Source organism: Rhipicephalus microplus, chromosome 5 (genome assembly GCF_043290135.1).
Source record: "Rhipicephalus microplus isolate Deutch F79 chromosome 5, USDA_Rmic, whole genome shotgun sequence".
NCBI lineage: Eukaryota > Metazoa > Arthropoda > Arachnida > Ixodida > Ixodidae > Rhipicephalus > Rhipicephalus microplus.
Window position 1 is genome coordinate 27,863,172 of NC_134704.1, and position 19,752 is coordinate 27,882,923.

Genomic DNA, 19,752 nt, shown 5'->3' on the forward strand with positions numbered 1-19,752 from the left:
CGGCAAAGACACCCGATGATAGAGAGACAAAAGCTCTACGTGCATAAATAATTAAGTGACTTTATTAGTCAAAGCGTCTTTGTTTCTGCAAGCCGTGGTTGGCGTGCGCGATGCACTGCCGTGAAAGAATGAAAACCGAAATTTGTAGTAAGTGTAAAAGTTATAAAAACATTTGAATATTCAGTCGTATTGTAGCCGTAGATGAGGTAAATATTGAAATGTGTTTTCTGGGGCCACTTTTAACATGTTAGGAAGCAGATTTCTACTTTAACACTTCCCTTATTAGCGGCCGTTGCAGTAATCATTTTAGTGCTTCTAATGTTGGGATTACTGTGTTGAGTAATGTGTCATTTATGAAAAATAACCGAACAGAGGTGCTATCAGCTCAAGCCCAAGCATGGATAATTTTTTATCTTCTTGAGTCTCCGTCTTCTCGGGAACTATTCACTTGTTTGTGTAGATGCAGGAGAGCCTCCGTAATTTTCTCAAGGCACCCGTTTCATTCCTACATTTAAGTCATGAAGCGAAGCGAAGCTCTTGTACTTGCGTTTGTAATACACATCTTTTTTTTTCTTTTCTTCTCCTTGCGCAGGCAACGGTAGCTGTGACCAGGTGATCATGAGCAACAGCTCCAAGAACGGCACCATCACGAGCCCAAACTACCCGAACCCGTACCCGCCAAGCACGCGCTGCAACTACCACTTCCAGGGGGAAGGCAAGGAGCGCGTCCAGATCAAGTTCACCGACTTTGACCTTTACATGCCTCACGAGGGCATCAAGGAGTGAGTGAGAACTTTATTCTATCCTCTACTCGACAGATCCCGCAGATCGAAGTGTCGCTGCACTAAACGTTCATGGCTTCTTCCGATTCAAGTATCTTAAAGGCTTCGAGGTTTGCTGCCTTTTAAATGTGCTAATGCAGATTATGCTTGCTTTATCACGGTTTTTCGTCGGCCACTAAAGCAGTTTTTGCGTGATCTTCAACCAATAATAGCGTGAAAATGGCAAAAAATGGCGATATATCTCACACTGCGCCTGATTCACGTGTATGTGACTTCAACAAGGAAAGACAGAAATTACTGGACATTAGTGTGGTTGACTAGTACAGAAACTTGAGCGTGTTAGTACGCGGCTATAATAGATGAGGAGAAGAACATAACAAAAAAATAAAAATGACATCAAGCTGGGTTTCCTAAATGTGCGCCAGAAATCAAAGAGGCATATGTTTGCACTTGTGGTGTACTATTTGTGTACTTTTATATCCTCTAATTCTTACGAACCTGCTATGGCTACTATCAAGCATATCATAGCAACTTCTATTTATTACACCATCGAGACTACTATAAGCGGTTGGGACATAATATTTTTTTTTATTCTTTGACCGAACTCACATGCAGCACTATACACTAAATTTCAAAAGGCGCTTGCCCATTCTAGTTATCACTTTTATATCTTTCGTCACAAGGAGAAAAATGTCCGTTTCACTAAAAACGTCGCAAGCTTTCTACTTTCGTATACGCCCGCTTGTACAAGAAAAATGCTCGCGACACCAATCGCCATCATTTACATGTCGTTCGGCACGCACCGTTTTTTTTGGCATTATTTCATTATAAACTAGCTACAAAAAAAACGGCAGCAACGCGCGCTCGGGACCTGTCCACGAATGTCTACGTCACTCAGCAAGAACGCGACACGCTTCCCTCCCTCCTTCTTTCATGCGTACACGCCGAAACTATTTGTCACCGACATCCATTCCTCTTTCATTTAAATCACCGCACTCTCCTACCGCACACTGGTGACACAGAGGCGGCTGACGAAAAATTCAAAGCGATGTAGGGGACACAAGACCCGTCAGGGTGCTTTTTCATCGTCCCCGCTTTAAAAGAAAAGACGCCTGCCGCGAAGCGATGGCCGGACTTTGCTGTCGCATGTTTTCTGTTTCTTGAGAAGACGCAATTATTCATCCTCTAGCGCACTCATGTTAACACACTTGGCCGTTTTTCGTATCTTCTTCATTCGTGTAGTTTTCACGTGGGCCGTGTGTGGCGACTATCTTTTATCGCTCGCTCTTTCGATAACAAATTGAGGCCGGTTACTGTCGAAGGGCACTCCCTCTAGAGCTTGAAGTGGACGCCAGGAAGAGAAAGTAGAGCGAGAAAAAAAAAGGCCAGATATATTGCATCATTGAGCGACCCCATAGGCCCACCACGTCGCTCGCGTCGCATATAATCGAGCTGAAAGCCTTCGGGCTTTAAAGGATCTTCCGGTGTACCCGTTCCGAACGCAGGGCGTTCGGCTGCAGTATGGTTCTTCGGAAGCGTTCCCGATTTTTGGTCTTTTGTATTCTTTGACTCTCTTTCTTTTATCTAGACACTTTTTTCCTTCTCTGTCGTGACTGATCTCCAGAACGCTGTGCTCTCTGAGAGGATAGGTTAAAGTCAAGCTTTCAGGAGATTGTTTCAAACGACATTGATGAAGCAGCTTCGTTGCAGCGTTGTGGCGTATGCCGCTGATTGTGGCGCTCTCCGTTCGAGTTGAACAACGCGCTGGTTTCGGAGAGCCTTTAGCCGCCCACGGAGAAATGACGTTTTAGGGGCGAAGCTCCTTAAAGCGGTACCCGTTGGTCCCTCGTCGTAGAACGTAACATGTCTTACTCTTTGACCTGCAAGGTGGGGCCAGTGGGAGATTTCTCCTGTGCGTTGTTGAACAATGAAAAATTCGCAGCGTGCGCGTTAGCTAAAAGCCGAACTCTCCTGTCTCTCATTCCCCAGTAGCAGCCAATGGCATGTACATTGAGCACTATCTGACAAAAAAGGGTTGCTACGTCATACTCGCTGGGTGTAACCTCCTTTGTTTTAGAACGATTTAGCGAGCGTTTGGCCGCATTGCCATGAATGCATTGAACTAGTATATACCATGAACTCGGGGTGGTTAAAGGTGGGAAGTAGACACGAAGCGCAAGCCGTAAGAAAGTGTGCGTGTACCACCTTTCGTTTCGGAAGTAGGCGCGTGACTGGAAAAGCTTGGAGGAGAAAGGAGACGTGTCTTTTTTTTTTCTTTTCCCCCTAACAAGACAGGAAAATGAAGTGGGTGGGCACAAGCGACGACGTCTTTAACGGATACTGTAAGCGAGCCGATGTGCGTCCTGTAAAGCGTGCACCTCTGTAATTATTATCGTTTAGCGGCAGAGTCAGCTTTACGAAAACTTGTGATTAAAAAAGTTTTGTGAACGGCACTTTTTGACACTTTGGAAGTGTACCTAAATATTTATTAAAATTACATAGCTGAAAATTGGCGTAACTTTCTCAACCCCCTCCCACCTGCGAACACCGTTATCTAAGAAGCAAGTATACTGAAAGTGCCCAAAAATGAGCCAAATGTAACTGCGCACTATGGCAGTCAAGGTCTGGTGTGAAAAGGCCACCCGCTAAGGTAGCTTAGCACGTAAGGTGTCGTGCTGCTAATCTCGAGGGTTCGGGTTCAATTCCAAGCCACAACGACCGCAATTTAGTGGGAGCGAACTGCGAAGAACAAACGTGCGCTTAGATTTAGGTGCACGCCCTACAAGAAATCCAGGTTGTCGAAAATCTCCTGATATCCCAACTACGGCATCTCTCATAATCATACGATGGTTTTGGGATATAAAGACGCAGCATTTATTGTTAGCTCAATACCCTCGCAAATCAGGTACCTAATTTGTGCCTTAACGTTGGCAAACGCTCTCTTGTTGCCTTTCTGGTGTATGCGGTCACAATGCTATACGGTAATATCCTGGAGGAGACGGTTTCTTAGAATTAATGGCATAGCAGACTGCTATTAATATGTACAGGTACAACTTATAAAGGTGCGGGGGCTGCGACAGCCGCAGTAGTCTGAATAAATTAAGCTGATTTATGGTACGTTAATAGTACAAAAAGCCGTACATAGAATACTGGTTGTTATCTTTCGGTTTAGTGTAGTCAAGAGTTAATTGCAGCAGAAGCCAAATCGAATAACAGCGCGTGGGACATGAAGCCAGAACACAGAGACATGCTTCGCTCTCGCTTCTTCTCTTTCATTTTGTTCCACGAGCACTTTTATTTAACTTAGACATGTAGCAGCTTGTCAAAGTCAATAGGTGTACGACAGGCAAAGAGGCGTAGATTCTTTCATAGCGACTTTCTTTATTTCTTTTTATCTTCAGTGCCGTTGGTCTTCAGGCATTCCGGTTTTCTGCGTTTTATTCATCCAGTTGAGCACTTGTTCTTTTATACATCATTTTGTATTTGACTTCCACTTTTTATGAAAAAGCTTGTTAAGCTATTTTGACTACCCTTTATCTTGTCATCGGTGCTCAGCGAAATCAAAGTCAATATTCACGCGTCGAGTTTTAAGCCGCATCAATCTAGCCTTAATTCGATACTCTGTCTACAAGACAAAGATGTGTTCTGCTTATTGGTTTGTTTTTTGTATAGTAACACCGAAGGGGTGTTTCTTATGGTTGTTTCACTTGATTGTATGTATCTTATATCAATCCTATGTACCTTATGCATTGATCACCTTGTGTTCGCAGCATTTTAATGTTGTGAAGGGTCAGTTTTACTTTTTAATAATTGATTAATATGTGGGGTTTAAGGTCCCAAAACCACTATATGATTGTGAGAGACACCGTAGTGGAGGGCTCCGGAAATTCGGACCGCCTGTGGTTCTTTAACGTGCACCCAAATTCGAGCACACTGGTCTACAACATTTTCGCCTCCATCGGAAATGCAGCCGGCGCAGCCAGTATTCAATCCCGCGACCTGCGGGTCAGCAGCCGGGTACCTTAGCCACTAGACCACTGTGTGTGGGGGGGGGGGGGGTGCTTTTATTTTTTTTATTGTGGTATGTATGTATGTATGTATGTATGTATGTATGTATGTATGTATGTATGTATGTATGTATGTATGTATGTATGTATGTATGTATGTATGTATGTATGTATGTATGTATGTATGTATGTATGCAAGTAGAAAACTTACACGTTCGCGCAGTACTTATGAACTGTTCCAACACGTGCGCTACTGTAAATGTGACGCGACAAATAAGCGTGTCACGTACAATTTCGGCGCGGCTTCCATGTCGTCCTGTTAACACACTCGCGTTCGCTTTACTTTTGGCTGACTCCGGCTCCGTTAAACGTTGCGAGGGCCTAGAGGTCGCGAACCTTGCCGACGTTATTACCCTTACGGCTGGAAATACCATCCGCAAGGACGCCGTCCTCTTCGGGCGAAGGCCTTGAAGTGGCGGCTGACCCAGGTTCCAGCCGCATCGATCGACCAGGTGAAACTGGGACACGGTGGCAGAGAGAAACTTGCGCTTCGCTTGTGCCGCGCCCGCTCGTTTCCTGTATAGCGACGACCAACGTGTGGCCGCTCGTTGCGGTGATGCGTGCAAATCAAGGCCAGCCTGCGCAAGCGTCGTCGCCCAGCTCTGTGCGTTATGTCCGAGTCGGCTGCGCTGTCAGACGATCAGAAGAAACCTCCAACTCCGCGCGTTCAAAGTGCGAGTGTCTGGTGAAGCTGTTCTTTTTTCCAGTTACGCCTGAAAGACGGCTTCGTACGAACCCCCTCGACCCCATTCGTTCTTGCGGCCAGAGATGCTGACCTACTTCTTGTTGTGTCTGGATCTGTTAACTAACATAGTCTGCTTAGGTCAAGTTTCTGTATTGAGTTTATGGTTTCTGCTGCACGCTCTGCATGCTGAACAGACAAACTGGACATAGGGGATAAGTTCTGATTGATTACCCGCCACGATGGTCTATAGTGATTATGGGACCGGACCGCTGACCCGGAGGTCGCGAAATCAAATACCCGGCCTCGGCGGCTGCATTTCCGACGAAAGTGAAAACGCTCGAGACCCACGTACATAAATTTATGTACACGAGAACTCCAGGTGGTTGAAATTCGTGGAGCGCTTCACCACGGCGTCCATCATAGTTATATCGTGGTTTGGGACGTAACCCCGGCGATATTATTTCTTGTGAATCCAAATTGATTGATTGATCGATCGATCGATCGATCGATTGATTGATTGATTGATTGATTGATTGATTGATTGATTGATTGATTGATTGATTAATTGATTGATTGATTGATTGATACCGCGACTTTGCATACTTATCTCGGTCTCCCGCAAACGCTTAGTGGATAAACCTGATTCTGTTTGCCATTGCAGAAAAAAGATCCACCGTGTTAGCTTCGTTACTAAGGCGTATGTGCGTGAGCTCTAGGACGCGTGTATTGTTCCCGGCAAAGGTGGCCGTACATCTGTGAGAGCGAAATGTAAGAACTCCATTGTGTTCGGCCGTGGTGCGCGTCAGAAAACCTTAGCGACGCATATTAACCCTGGGTTTTCCACAACGGCGTTCCTCATATTCGTATTGTAGCTCTCTAGCACGTAAATAAATTAAATTATTTGATCATGTACATGCAGCACTGCCAGTTGAACTTGTTTCGTTTAAAAGGTAAATACACTCAGAGGTGTCTCGCTCGCATTTTAGTAGCTGCGTGTCCATGAACCGGCATTTTTTTAGACTTCATTGAGTGAACTGTACAGTCACGGCTATGCCTGTGTGGAGCGCTCGAGCAGCCGGTTTTCACTCTGTGGGGCTATACCTTGAGGCAGTTTTGGGCTTTCAGGAAACAGTGTATCAAGAGCATGCGCGGCCTAGTTGTCAGGCTGACCACGTCAGAACCTGATACTGCCTCAATGTTTTGCCCCGCAGGGCGAAAACCTGCTGCTCGAGTGCTCTACACATATGTGGCCGCGACTGTACTTTTCAGCTGGCGCTGATATGACTGAATTCTATAAATGATGAATAGTAACCAGTCATGACTATTGCTTAAAGTGTTCGCCAATCGACGTGCGATTACATGAATGACCCACTACGCGCACTATTTACAAGCACCTTCTCTTGTATCGCGATAGCAAAACAGAAAGATAAAGAACTAGACAATATCTCAATGCACTACGCTGTCCCATCATGCGGACGCTCAGTGAATCAGCACCTTCTTGTAGACTACCGTGCGTGGTGCTGTTCAGACGAAAAAAAATTAACCTGTTCTTTATGTTATGTGGCCTCCTTTAGCTGTCTATCTCATTATTCCGACCACTATCTGTCTAAGCCACTAAGCCATCTCTGCTACAATAGTGAAATTAATACTCTCTCAGACTTCTTAAAGGCCGTCTCAATCGTGTACATCAGCCACGTCAGGAAGTGGTCGGCATTTTCGCGATATAAAAGTAGAACCCAGGACCAATCGCTAAACAATGGAATTCCAGGGCGTACTAACATTGCGTTGGGAGCCGCAAGTATGCGTCGTTGACTGCATTTAGCTCACGCGACACCTTGCCTTGAATCACGATTTATTAAAGTTATGTTTCCAAAATAGGTACCAGTATAATGTCGGTACCGAAATGACCTTTGTTGCAAAATTCTGGTTGATTACAAAGCATTCCTGATCTTTTAACGGTAACAGAACAAGCTCTGGCAGTCCTTGCTGGTCATCGCGTAGATTTGGCGACAAATTTTTATGAGCTTACTTGTTTATCGGCAAATGCGAACATGGTTTTCATTAAAGCACAATTATAATTTCTGTTCACAAAATTTAAAGACTACAAGGCATTAAGAAGTAAAGGTTATGAGCCCAAGCTTGGTGAGAATTTCGCTTTGTTGAAAATCAGTTTTATGTTTACGCTCTGATTTTTAACTCGTGGTGGCTCACGTCACACGCGAAATCTATTAGGCATAGCTCAATTGTCCAGTTAACTGTGGTTTGAGTCGATGTTGCCTTTTCGTGCTTTTCTGTAATGTTATGCTTAGCGCAGCTTCTATTGCCCTAAAGGAAAAACAATTGTAACGTTCGTTCATTATCGAGGCAGAACGCTGCGTCGATATGGACCATGTCTGGCGCCATGGACGAATCATAAATGATTCACAACGACACGATGCGAAAATCAGTATGCGATTCGCCAGCATGTGTTAGCAAACAAACGAGGTCGTTTCTTAATCGAATAACGAAATACGAGTAATCAACAAAGGGCCGGCTGATACGAATAACGTCACGTTGACATCCCTCCGCCGATAATCTACGGGAAATGCCGCCGGCGCGCTATCACCCAATCATGCTGCGCCGTTGGCACGCATCCTATAGCGTCCGCGCGTGTTTTAAGTCATCCCCGAAAACAAGCCGTTTCGAAGCCCGGTCACGTTCGCCGCTGGCAATTTCCTTTGAATCTCGAATGCGGCGCCAAAAAAAAAACTCGCTCCACGACTCCCCCGTGAGCGCGTGAATTATGACTAGCGGGGAGAAGCGATTTCTTTTTTTTTCGGACACAGCTGCAGCTTTCCTATGCACGTCTAGCAGCGCTCCCTAATCACGCGTCGGAGACGTGCTTACGGGGTTTTAAGGACGACGTGTGGACGACGCAGGGTTATTATCCTTTCATTACGGAAACAAGCTCCTCTGTGCGCAGCCCTTTTGACGGTTCTGTCTTAGAAACAAATTATTCACGACGCATAGTTGGTACTCGTTATGGCATGCAATTACAGCAGATAAGACACATGCAGCGCAGGGCGGCAATAATATTTAGTAGTATTCATGGTTCTTCTTTGAGTCATTTGTCTTAATGGCGGAAATTATACGGAACCGAAAAATCGAACCGACAATCAGGCCAAGGAAAACATTAGGGATTAGAATTGTTGTGTTTAACTGTATAGTAGTGATTATGAAATAAATTGAAATGCATCAATTAGTGATGACGTCGTCGCATGACAGCATCGATCATAGAGGCCGTGCAAAACCACGTCAACTGAAGAAAGTTCTCAAAGGTGGACGGGAGAGAATAGACAACATAAACTACGAAGAAAAAGAATATACCTTTTGCCTTCGTGTCGTCTTAGGTGAGAACGTAAGGACCCTATTGAGTGTTTTGACCACTTCCGGCGCTAACTTAAAACTATATATCCTACTTAAATCGCGGAAGAGTAGGTTCCCGACTATCACTGTACACTTTGTTGTTTGTTTTCAACACCACCGACGCTTGACGACACGTAGTAGGTGGTTCTGATTCCCCTTGCGTAGCCACCACTCCTAGAGTTGCCATATTTAACGCTGACCCCGTAAACCTTCACGTTACCGCCGGCTGAAAGAACTTCCGGCCGTTGTCCCCCTGGTCCCGGAATGCAACGCTTGTTCGTGAAATTCCGCTAGCGTTGAACGAGCCTGGCGTCGACCCGAGAAAATGTCACGGCACCAATAAGCGTTTATTCTGGACCCCGCGTATACCGCTGCAACGCCTAGAGACGCGTCCGGTGTAACGAGCACCTCACCAACATAAAGCTACCACATACCTCCGTACCAGCGCCCAATTCTCTGTTTATATAATTATTGCGTCGACTCCCGCAGTAAAAGTGTTCTCCTCTTACAAGGGGTAGGACACCAAGATTGCATGCGCCGATAAAGGCTGTTAGGCTGAGAGTTTGCCGAGCCGCCTCATCTGCTTATACCGTTCTTTCAGCCGCAAGAGCTCAGCGTTACGCCGTCGCCTGTGTCATTAGGGAGCTTTAGAATACCGTTTGCAAGCGTTGCGGGCGTTGCGGGCGTTGCGGGCGCCATATGAGTTTTAGTATAGCGTTTGCCCTGCTGCGAACCGGAACGCGCGATCGCAGCGACACCGTAGCTTGGAAACCAGCGCTTGCGGGCCCCATGCGGGCCGCCATCACCACACGCAATTTCGCATTTTTTTGCGTGCAGTCCGCGAACGTGAACGCCGACTCGTGTTACGACGCACGCGCAGTAACAGTGACCGCACCGCAAGGACTTGCGGTGCACTATTCTAAAACTCCCTATTCTTTGCGACGGAGGCATGCTGCGTCAGCGTGTTCTGCAGCACTATAGCGCGCAGCACTGTCGGTGCTATATACATGTATGCTCGCCTGCGCAAGAATGCGATAACTTTGCGGGGCGCAGCGTGCGCAGCACCCTTTTCATTTGTCTCATTCGTCGCCCAGTGGTCACGGGCACCGGTTTTTAAGTGCCTTCAAGTTACAATTAGCGACGTTTAGCCTTAACCATCTCATAAAATTTTAATTATCTGATTCCCAGCACGAAACATGCTAAAGATACCCCTCCGCCTGTCCGTTTCTTTAACTGAGATGGGATTACGATGTTTCTTAAGTAATTATCGTTCACAAAGCTTTTTGTTCGTCTGTTTGTTTCTTTGTTTGTTGTCATTAGCTGACCACTTCCGCTAATGTACTTTTTCGCGAACTATTCAAGCTTAGAAACACTTATGCGCGAATGATATCCCTGTAGGCTTTACGATGGCTGGAAAGCAAGTAATAACGCCGTCGCGGTAACTTTCCACTGCCCTTATGGTATATGTCACAATATACAAGATTACCAGACGTAAAATATAGCATTAGAACCACTACAATGAAACAAGGCTAGCAGAGCTCTTTTCTGCATAACAATAGTAACACTGCTACTGTCAACATAAAATGATGATTATGATGATGGCCTGTATGAATGGCTCACACCAACGTAGAAGGCAGTAGTTCCTATCTTTTTCACCTATGCGATTTTATTTGGCCAGGCTGCATTCTCGTCAGCAATAGAGTTGGTAAGTTAGTACCATCGCGTCGACTGTTAGCTCCTTTGAATAAGTTCTCTAGGTAGAACTGTTCTTTGAAAACATTGAACACCCCCTTAATATCAGACTTTCGTTTACAATAAAAACATGAGAGAAGAGTTCGTATAGCAGTTACTTTCAACCTGCCCTTTTTGCGTAAAGCTCATACGTGCTCGTAAAGGTGTCTATATCGGAGCAGTCGTCGCTTCCGTGCCGGCGGGAGGTGTCCCATCCACATCGTCGACGTCTCTAGAAGCTGCTTATAGGAACACTGACACGTCGCTTCCCTCCGGTGTCCTGGTTGTGCCGCATCGGCACTATCGCTCGCTGCACGGATTTGAGGGGGGAAAGAGTGAAGAAACCAAGCCGTAAAATGTTGACGCGGACGGAGGTCGCGGCACGTGCCGAGTCGCACCGCCTGGTTACGACAACTTGCAGCCCCGCTATTTCTCTCGCTTTTTCTTTATTTGTTGCTTTGTTGGTATCCCTTCGATTCCTGCGTCTGTATACGCCTCTCGACAGCTCGGCTCCATGAAAGTGGTGGATCGACATATCATACAGGGTGGCGTTAGAGCATCTTCTGATCGTCATCACCATGATCGCATGTTTGAATGTTGATAAGGCTTTTTGTTTAAAAAAAAAGGAATGTGTGCTGGGCTGGATGCCTATCTGTTGGAGCCACGCGCTTCGCATTGCGTTTACGAGTGCTTCTGCGCAAAAAACTGAGAGTATGTTTCCGTGTTTGCGATGTCACGGGGCACTAATCGCGTTGTCGACCTCCGCGAAACCCTATTAGGCGCTTATATAGCTTCGTCAAAGCTGTTTGCAGAGCTTTGCCCGCGTTGTCTGCACGCAGTTTGGTGCTTTTGGGGGAAGGCGTAGCGCGGTGGGCGTCCTCAGCTGTTCCACCACAGGATGCCCGCATCTGGAGTGAACGGAGGTGCTGTAAACTAAGTGTCTTAAAAGGGACCGTAAAAATCTTGGGTGTGCGATGATTCTCACGGTTGAAACAAGCAACTTAAGGTTGTGTAATTTAATTCAAAACTACGCAAGTGCTGCTGCCATAATTAAGTGGCGTGAACATTACACATAGTTGTTGCTCGGGGACGTCAAAGAAAAGGGGTATATATGTGGGTGTGGGGTCTGTATGATGTGTATGGTTGAAGCAATGAGTTAGTTAGTTAGTTAGTTAGTTAGTTAGTTAGTTAGTAAGTTAGTTAGTTAGTTAGTTAGTTCGTTAGTTCGTTAGTTAGTTAGTTAGTTGGTTAGTTGGTTAGTTGGTTAGTTAGTTAGTTGGTTAGTTGGTTAGTTGGTTAGTTAGTTGGTTAGTTGGTTAGTTAGTTGGTTAGTTAGTTGGTTAGTTGGTTAGTTAGTTGGTTAGTTGGTTAGTTAGTTGGTTAGTTAGTTAGTTGGTTAGTTGGTTAGTTAGTTGGTTAGTTAGTTGGTTAGTTAGTTAGTTAGTTGGTTAGTTTGTTGGTTAGTTAGTTAGTTGGTTAGTTAGTTAGTTAGTTAGTTAGTTAGTTAGTTAGTTAGTTAGTTAGTTAGTTAGTTAGTTAGTTAGTTAGTTAGTTAGTTAGTTAGTTAGTTAGTTAGTTGGTTAGTTTGTTGGTTAGTTGGTTAGTTAGTTCAAGTATGCGTTTCGGCGCGCATTGAAAATAGCTTGCCAGATTATTTACTACACCACCAGATTTCACTGAAAAAAATGAATTGCGCTCCCGTCTTTTTCTGCAGACTCAGATGAGCAGCATCTCCTACTCAGTGATGCACTCCGATAAATTCATTTTTGCTATGACAGCTGCGAATACGATCGTGAACGAGGGCTTTCACTGGAGTTACAATGGTAATACACCTTCTGTATACAAAGTTATGATTTCTGTTTAAATATATTTGCTTGAACACACTAACGAAGACTAGTCGTGCTTCCTCGTAAACACAACTTCTATATACCGAGTCGGCCATGGTATTATCGTGCAGTGCCATTCGTGTTCCGGAGCGCGCGTAGATTTTCTCGGAACTTTGAATCGTTTCTCGTCGCAGGCAGGGGTAGGGGGGGGGGGAGCAAACTACGCCTACAGTTTCGTGGCACCTTCAGATTATAATCGTTATTTTGCTTGCGCGCTCTATCGGAAGCCGTAAAGATCGACTAGAACGCTTTTTTCTTCCGACAGGCTCGTTTCCTCGTGTAAAACACTCACAAACAAATCAGCTTACCTCTACGCGAGCATGTTCACTGCAATAGCGCTCATGTGCGTAGCGTACAAGCCATCAAGTATCTGAAGTGTGCCTCGTAAGGACTAGGTTTTTTTTTTTTGTTATATACCGCTTGCTCTAAGTTTATCTCAGAGCTTGCGACACGGATTCGATGCAAGAGCGCGAGCGCATTGGCAAGCAAGGTGCAAACATAAAGGGAACAAAACAGAGAAGCACCAATCGTGGGAACACGGCGCGATGCGTGCAGCCCTCACTTCCGATCGACGGGGGTTCTAAGAAGTGAACACCGATGCGGCGAGGAGAACGTTCCCGAAAACGAGCGAGTCTTGTTTCTTTTTTTTTTCTTGTTTTCTTCGCCCTTCTATCTTGCGAGGAACAGTGGTGGTACGTGCGAGAGACGTATAGCTACGAGGAAGCGAAAAGAAAAAGAGACACAAATAAAAGTGAGGCAGAAACGGTGGCTGCAGCCGATTTGCATGAAGGCAGCCAAAACGGGCACCGAGCCACGGAGCTCTCCTCTCGGTCCGTCTGCCGCTTTTGGGGAACGAGGCTGCCGCGCATGCTGCCACACACTCGGATTCCGCAGAGAGAAGCGGCACCGTTTCAAAGCACGCTGATGGCTGAGCGATTGGGTCGCCCTCGCCACCATCTCTCTCCTCCGAACACAAACAAAACGCCGCACCGCGCGCTAGCGTACGGTGCCCCACTAACGCACGCATTGAAGCCACGCACGCAATCCCAAACAGCGAGCATTCGTCCTGCTGGGAGGAAGAAATCCCGCGGTTCCGGTTGGCTGCGGTGTGTGCCGTTTACTCTCCACCTCGCGTGGCCTGTGGCAGCTGCACCGGCCCCGTCGTGCAACGACCAGTTGCGACGCTTTGGAAAGCGATGGCCAAAAATCGATCCGGATGACGCGGTGGCGGGGGGGGGGGGTCCGTTTCAGATTCCTCGGATTTCTAAAGCCGCCGCACTTCGAGTCCGTTGGCTCAAGTGTCGCACAACGCGGCGCGCGCTGCACCTATTTGTTAAAACGGAACACCGCGCCCGCCTCCCAAATGCTTTCTTTCTGCGCGGCCGTGGCTCCGTATGGCAGTCAGTTATGTGCAGCAGCTTGCGTTAATAGGCGAGCGTTTCAAGGAGCACACGCCCCCCGATCGCGTAAAGTGCTTCGACGTCGCCGATTAACTGAAAAAAAATCCACAGCGCTCTTATAGTAGAAGGCAGTGATAATGAACGAGACGTTGGCGTTCATTTAAATATTGGCACACGTTAGTATTTCTTTCAGCATCTGCTTCTGTATCCCTCCATTTCTTGAGCCAATTCACTCCGTCACTCGCCAGCTTCGAATTCAGCTACGTCGAGTGCTGACTCAGCTTTTCAGTAGTCACCGTCGCAAATGAGTCACGTTTACGAAACGTTGTGTGCGAAGAAAACTCGTTGCTCCGACCGCCCTCCGATCTCCTTATTTGTAGCACGAAGTTAGCGCAAGACGACGTGAACGAAGAATGCGCTCATTAGCCATATAACTCGCCGGGACACCGCGCCGCACGTCCGGCTGCGCTGGGCGCAATTTCGGCGCAGTCGCCGCACAGAATTAACCAGGCCCTCGCTGGCGACAGACGCTTTCTTTCCTGTTCTTAGAAAGCCTAGGCCATGCAGTCGTACTCACTCAACGTTGCCACATTTCGGCCCGGGCGAAAAGAGGGAGCAAATAAGATGTAAAAGAGGAACCACTGGGGCAGTGTGCGTAGATGAAACGAATCTGCATGCAAACACTCTTTTCCACCTAAAGTGGCGACAATGGAGGCGCGAGTTTGCCGCTACGCCGGCGCGTCCCGTTTTCGGCTGGGTTGACCGGCGGAGGACTCCGGGGGATCGGGTTTTCGGAGAGCGCATTAGGCGGCCCACGCGCCATCCGAGAAGGGGCCCATTCGGCCTGCCTTAGTTGCTTTCAGTGTGCGCCCGGAGGTATTCTGCATGCATTAGCGGGGCGGCCGCCGCGCCGGAAAGGACGTCAAGGAGAGCGCTAACTTTCGACTCCGCGAAGCGCGTCAGCTTGTTGCGAAACTGCGAGGCGATTTCTCTGACCCCCTCCTCCGCCTGACTTGTCCCGTTTCACAAACACACAATCTCTCTCCCACTCTCTGTTACTCTCGTTGCAACTGAGAAAGCCAATCTGATTTGTGTACCAAACGGAACTCGTCTCGGGGAACTCTCGGCGTCTAATTAATACCTCTGGCCCGTCCCCAGCCCCGAAAATTGCCTAGGTGGAGTCGCGATTAAACGAGAGGGTGCGGGGCGGTGGAGAAAAACCGGGGATTCAGCCACCCTCCGGCCAATTTTCGAGATTAACGTGCTGAGCCCGCCCGGGCGTTACGATATTTCGGGATCTGTTCAAAGTCGAGTCGATGCCCAATACGCTTTGTCGGAGGTTCTCCCTGAATTTCGCGCACCGCCTGGTGTATCCAACCGACTCCGACGAAAGTTTAGAAGATGTCGAAGGCATGTCATCCCGTTGGGATAACCTTGCTCTAACTACTATCGGTGATTGTTCTCTTTTTTTTTCTTTTTAGCGAGCCCTCGCTCGCTCTTTCAACCTCGAAAGTAAGTTTTAATGTGAGTGTGCATTTTACGATTGGCTGCTTTGGTTCTGCCGATTCGTTTCTTTTTTCCTGCTAAAAAATCCGCGTTCCTGAAGTTCCGATTCGGAGATAAGTACACTCTCCCGGATGACGTCAGCTTACGCGTTGCCGCAATAAATTAGCCCCACCGATTTTTCAAAGCTGTCATTTCATTTCCCTTTTTACCTGCCTGTTTCTTTTTGCTAATTGCGTTTTCCGTGAGAGAGCTGCACTAGGAAAAGCATCAACAAGTACGCTGTTGTTTACACTGACACTCTTGCTTTTCTGTTAGGTACTTGTGTTGATGGTGAAGCCAACTTCAAAAGAAGTGAAAAACCAATATTGATTTATTGGTTCACTTGTCACGAGCGTCTGGGCAACGTTGTTTTCGAAAACTGGGTGGCGTATGACGTAAGCAGCGATGTGTGCTGAAATTTTTATTGTGTTTTGTTTAGAAAACTGTTAGCGTTAACTTATACTGATCAACAACCACAAGAAACGAGATGACAAGAATACTAAAGGCAAATTTACATGTGAATTTTTTATGCCACAAATTACCAGGGCCATGGGCAGGCTTTAAAAAGAAAAAATGCCTAGATTTTTAACTAAATATTCAATGTAAGTAAATCAATAAAGAAGTTAGTATTAGGCAAATAAAATGAGCTACTCGGGACAGATTCGGGTTCAATAAACGTCTAATGTGGGTCATCGAAAAGCACGCAGGAAAACCTCCGTTATTGGTTTTTACAGCGTTACGATCGATAAAAACTAAGTGCAGAGCAATGTCAACAGTGACACATTCAGTAAACGTTTTCAATTAAGAATAAAATGGTATTTTTGTAAATAAGGTCACCATTGCGCAAACCGCTTCCAAGAGACCAATAGCAAAATACTAGTTACTGTGTCGTTTGCAAAAATAGAATCCAACAGTATAATGCTTTAAATCTTCATAACAGATAAGCCTGCCCTTAAAAAGCATTCTATAAACGCTGGTTCTTTGCTTCGGGACAACATTCCTTGCAGATGCAGCTAAGCGTACGCTTTAAATACAGTACCGAATTCACGCCCGTATTTACGATGGGAACAAAATCAAAAAATAATCAATACTATATTTTACGGAAACTTATTTCACAGAGGGTGCGATATATGCGGTGATATTTACATTTGTTTTCAACACGTTGCCATTTAGAGCACGCTGTTTAACATGATTTTACATACTTTTACATTTGTACTTTAAGTCTGTAATGCAGTGAGGCTGTAAGAGAGTTACCTTAGTGTTTTGAGATGTCGTTCTTTTTCTTTAATTCCTAGCAGCGTGAGTATGGCGAGAAGCAGCCTAATCAGTTCTGGAGGTCCCTGCAGTATCTGATAAAAGAAAAGTTTAAAAAAAACACAATGTGACAACATCTCTGAGCCTGTGTATTACAACTAGCACCTCAGCGGAGCATTGCCTCGGCACCTATGTAGTAATACTTCCCAGATAAGACGGAGCAACAAATTACCATTAAAAAAAACGGGCTGATCTTGTCGGAGAACACCCAATAACACTGCGTCGCGAATTGTTTTTTCCAGTTACACAACAGCCACAGGTGCAGTTTGAGCAAAGATTGATCATTTGAGAGAGAAAAAAAAGAACTCTGAAACTTCACACAAGTGGTGTTCAGTCTTCTTTCTCAGAAAACCCGGCTGTTGTTCTTTGCGTAGAGTGGGCGACCTAATCTTTCACACTGGAGTGCCCCGGCTCCCAAGAGTTTGTTATAGCGCGCTTCACTCGATGCTGGGATTGGTCACCCAGCGACAGCCACTTTGAACGATCCAAGCTCACTACAAAGCTTCCTTTTCCCGCTCTCACCTAAGCTTTGTGTGTCGAAGCTGGCGAGAGCGGCAGATCGCCTTTAGTCGAGCAACGCCATTGATCCTCGTCTATTGCGCACAATGAGGCGTCTTTTACTCGGTGAAGGTGGCCTCCTCGCAATGCTTCTCGAGAAACAATGGCGCCGCCCGGATTGGTCGCGAACGATTGTGAGTGAACGGGCGTGCTTTATAGATGCTCCCCGTATGGTGGACGATGAAGTTGGGCCGTCTCCGTGTTCGGAATCTTCGGAGTCTATGGTTCAGTGTAAGGGCTGGTGTGTATTTGGGCTCCGGATTAGGCTTTGCTCGTGCACCGCCTGATGGACGCCTGTGTATTATATACACGCTTTATTCTCAAAATATAGAGCGCTCAACACAAAGGCTCCGGTAAGATTGTGATGAGTCTGAAAATTGTTGGTAAAACAAAGTAGCTCTCATACTTTTGGTTTTCTCACTATCTTACTGATATGTGAACGTACAATGGAAGCCACTGTGAAATTATTGAAGATAAATTTAAAAAAAAGGGTTGAGGGGGGGGGGGGGAGCAGGGGCAAACCGAGAAGGCGTGATTCAAGCGGTACAATGTGAAACCAGTGCATCATCGCTCGTAATCTAGTTAGAGACAGGTCAGTTTTCCTTACACTGCCATGCAATTTCATTACACCACTGCGCTTCTACATTTTTTAGCTACATATAAGCATGGTACCACGTCACAGTACATGCAAGATAATCTTGAACCGTGTCTTCAGTATGTGTGTGCCCTTCTGCTTTTTCCCCCTTTCTCCCTTTTTTTTTGAAGCACGTGTGGCTTTATGATGTGCATTGTAATGCCAACCAGCGCAGATGGCGCTGACCTGTTATTGAAAGGAGCGTGTAAAGCCATGTATGAATTCTTGTCGCATTACTCTGACGAAGGCTGGTCCACCAGCTGAAAACGTTAAGTAAAGACGCTTTCGTGGAAGTTTCGTCATCTGTTTCCTGCATATATATATATATATATATATATATATATATATATATATATATATATATATATATATATATATATATATATATATATATATATTGTGACGGGGCAAGGTCTTGGCTTACAGGACAGCGTCCACCGAGAATCGGCAGCAGAACAAGATGTCCGAGTTGCCTCTCGTGCAAGCGCCTAACGCACAGGCGTCTTCTTCATCTTCGCTAAGTGCCACGCTTGCTCCTGTCGATGATGCACGGTAACATCATTCCCCTGCGGCGGAAGCGCCGTCACGGCGCTTAGTACGGCGGCGACGAACGAGGAGGGTGATACGGTTTCAGTCTGGAAACGTGTACAACATCTGTCTGGAGTGAGGTGGTCGAAAAGGCATTGTTTAGGGGTGCGATCTCGTAGCTCACGTCACTAAGTTGTCGTAACACTTTGTAGGGGCCATGGTAGTGTGATAGTAGCTTCTCTGATAAGCCGACTTGGTGGTTTGGTGTCCAGAGAGGTACCAGAGACCCCGGCGAGAAGTGCACGCTTTGGTGGCGACTGTCATAGCGGTCTTTTTGCTGCGCTTGCGACAAGTGCAGCCGATCACGGGCAAGCTGACGGGCTGCATGGGCTTGAGAAACGACATCGCTGGCGTACTCAGTAGACAAGGGGGCAGCCGAAGGAAGGAGCATGTCAAATGGTAATGCTGGATGTCGGCCAAATAGCAAATAAAACGGCGAATAACTAGCTGTGTCGTGCCGTGAAGAATTGTACGCGAACGTGACAAAGGGGAGTGCTTTGTCCCAGTCACGGTGATCTGGCGAAACGTACATTGACAGCATCTGCGTCAGCGTTCGGTTCAGACGCTCGGTCAATCCATTTGTCTGTGGATGATAAGCGGTGGTAAGCTTGTGCTCAGTGGAGCAGGCGCGGAGAATGTCATCCACAACACGTGAAAGAAAGTACCTTCCTCGATCAGTAAGCAGCTGCCGCGGAGCGCCGTGATGAAGAATGACTTCATACAGGAGAAAGTCAGCGACGTCAGTGGAACAGCTTGTCGGCAGTGCTTTAGTGATGGCAAAGCGTGTGGCGTAGTCTGTGGCGACTGCAACCCATTTATTTCCTGAGGTGGACGTAGGAAACGGGCCCAACAGGTCAAGGCCAACACGGAAGAATGGTTCCGTCGGTATGTCAATGGGCTGTAGGAGGCCAGACGGTAGCACAGAGGGGCGCTTGCGGCGTTGGCAGCGGTCGCAAGCAGTGACGTAGCGAACCACAGAACGATACAGTCCGGGCCAGACTGTATATATATATATACTATATATATATACTATATATACTATATATATATATATATATATATATATATATATATATATATATATATCGTAAAACACAGACTCTTTCCTTCTTACCTTCCGGCAGTTGATTAGACCTTTATCCACGTGCTAATCAGCG

At 46.4% G+C, this 19,752-nt stretch overlaps 1 protein-coding gene across 2 annotated transcripts in view; it reads left to right on the forward strand.

Moving 5' to 3' along the window:
- Window positions 1-19,752, forward strand: part of LOC119173953 (suppressor of lurcher protein 1) — a 376,626-nt gene that overhangs the window by 299,598 nt on the left and 57,276 nt on the right. For both annotated transcript variants that reach the window (XM_075895055.1, XM_075895053.1), the window contains exon 9: window positions 593-782. In XM_075895055.1, coding sequence (XP_075751170.1) covers window positions 593-782 — 190 coding nt within the window. The remainder of the gene's footprint in view (window positions 1-592; window positions 783-19,752) is intronic.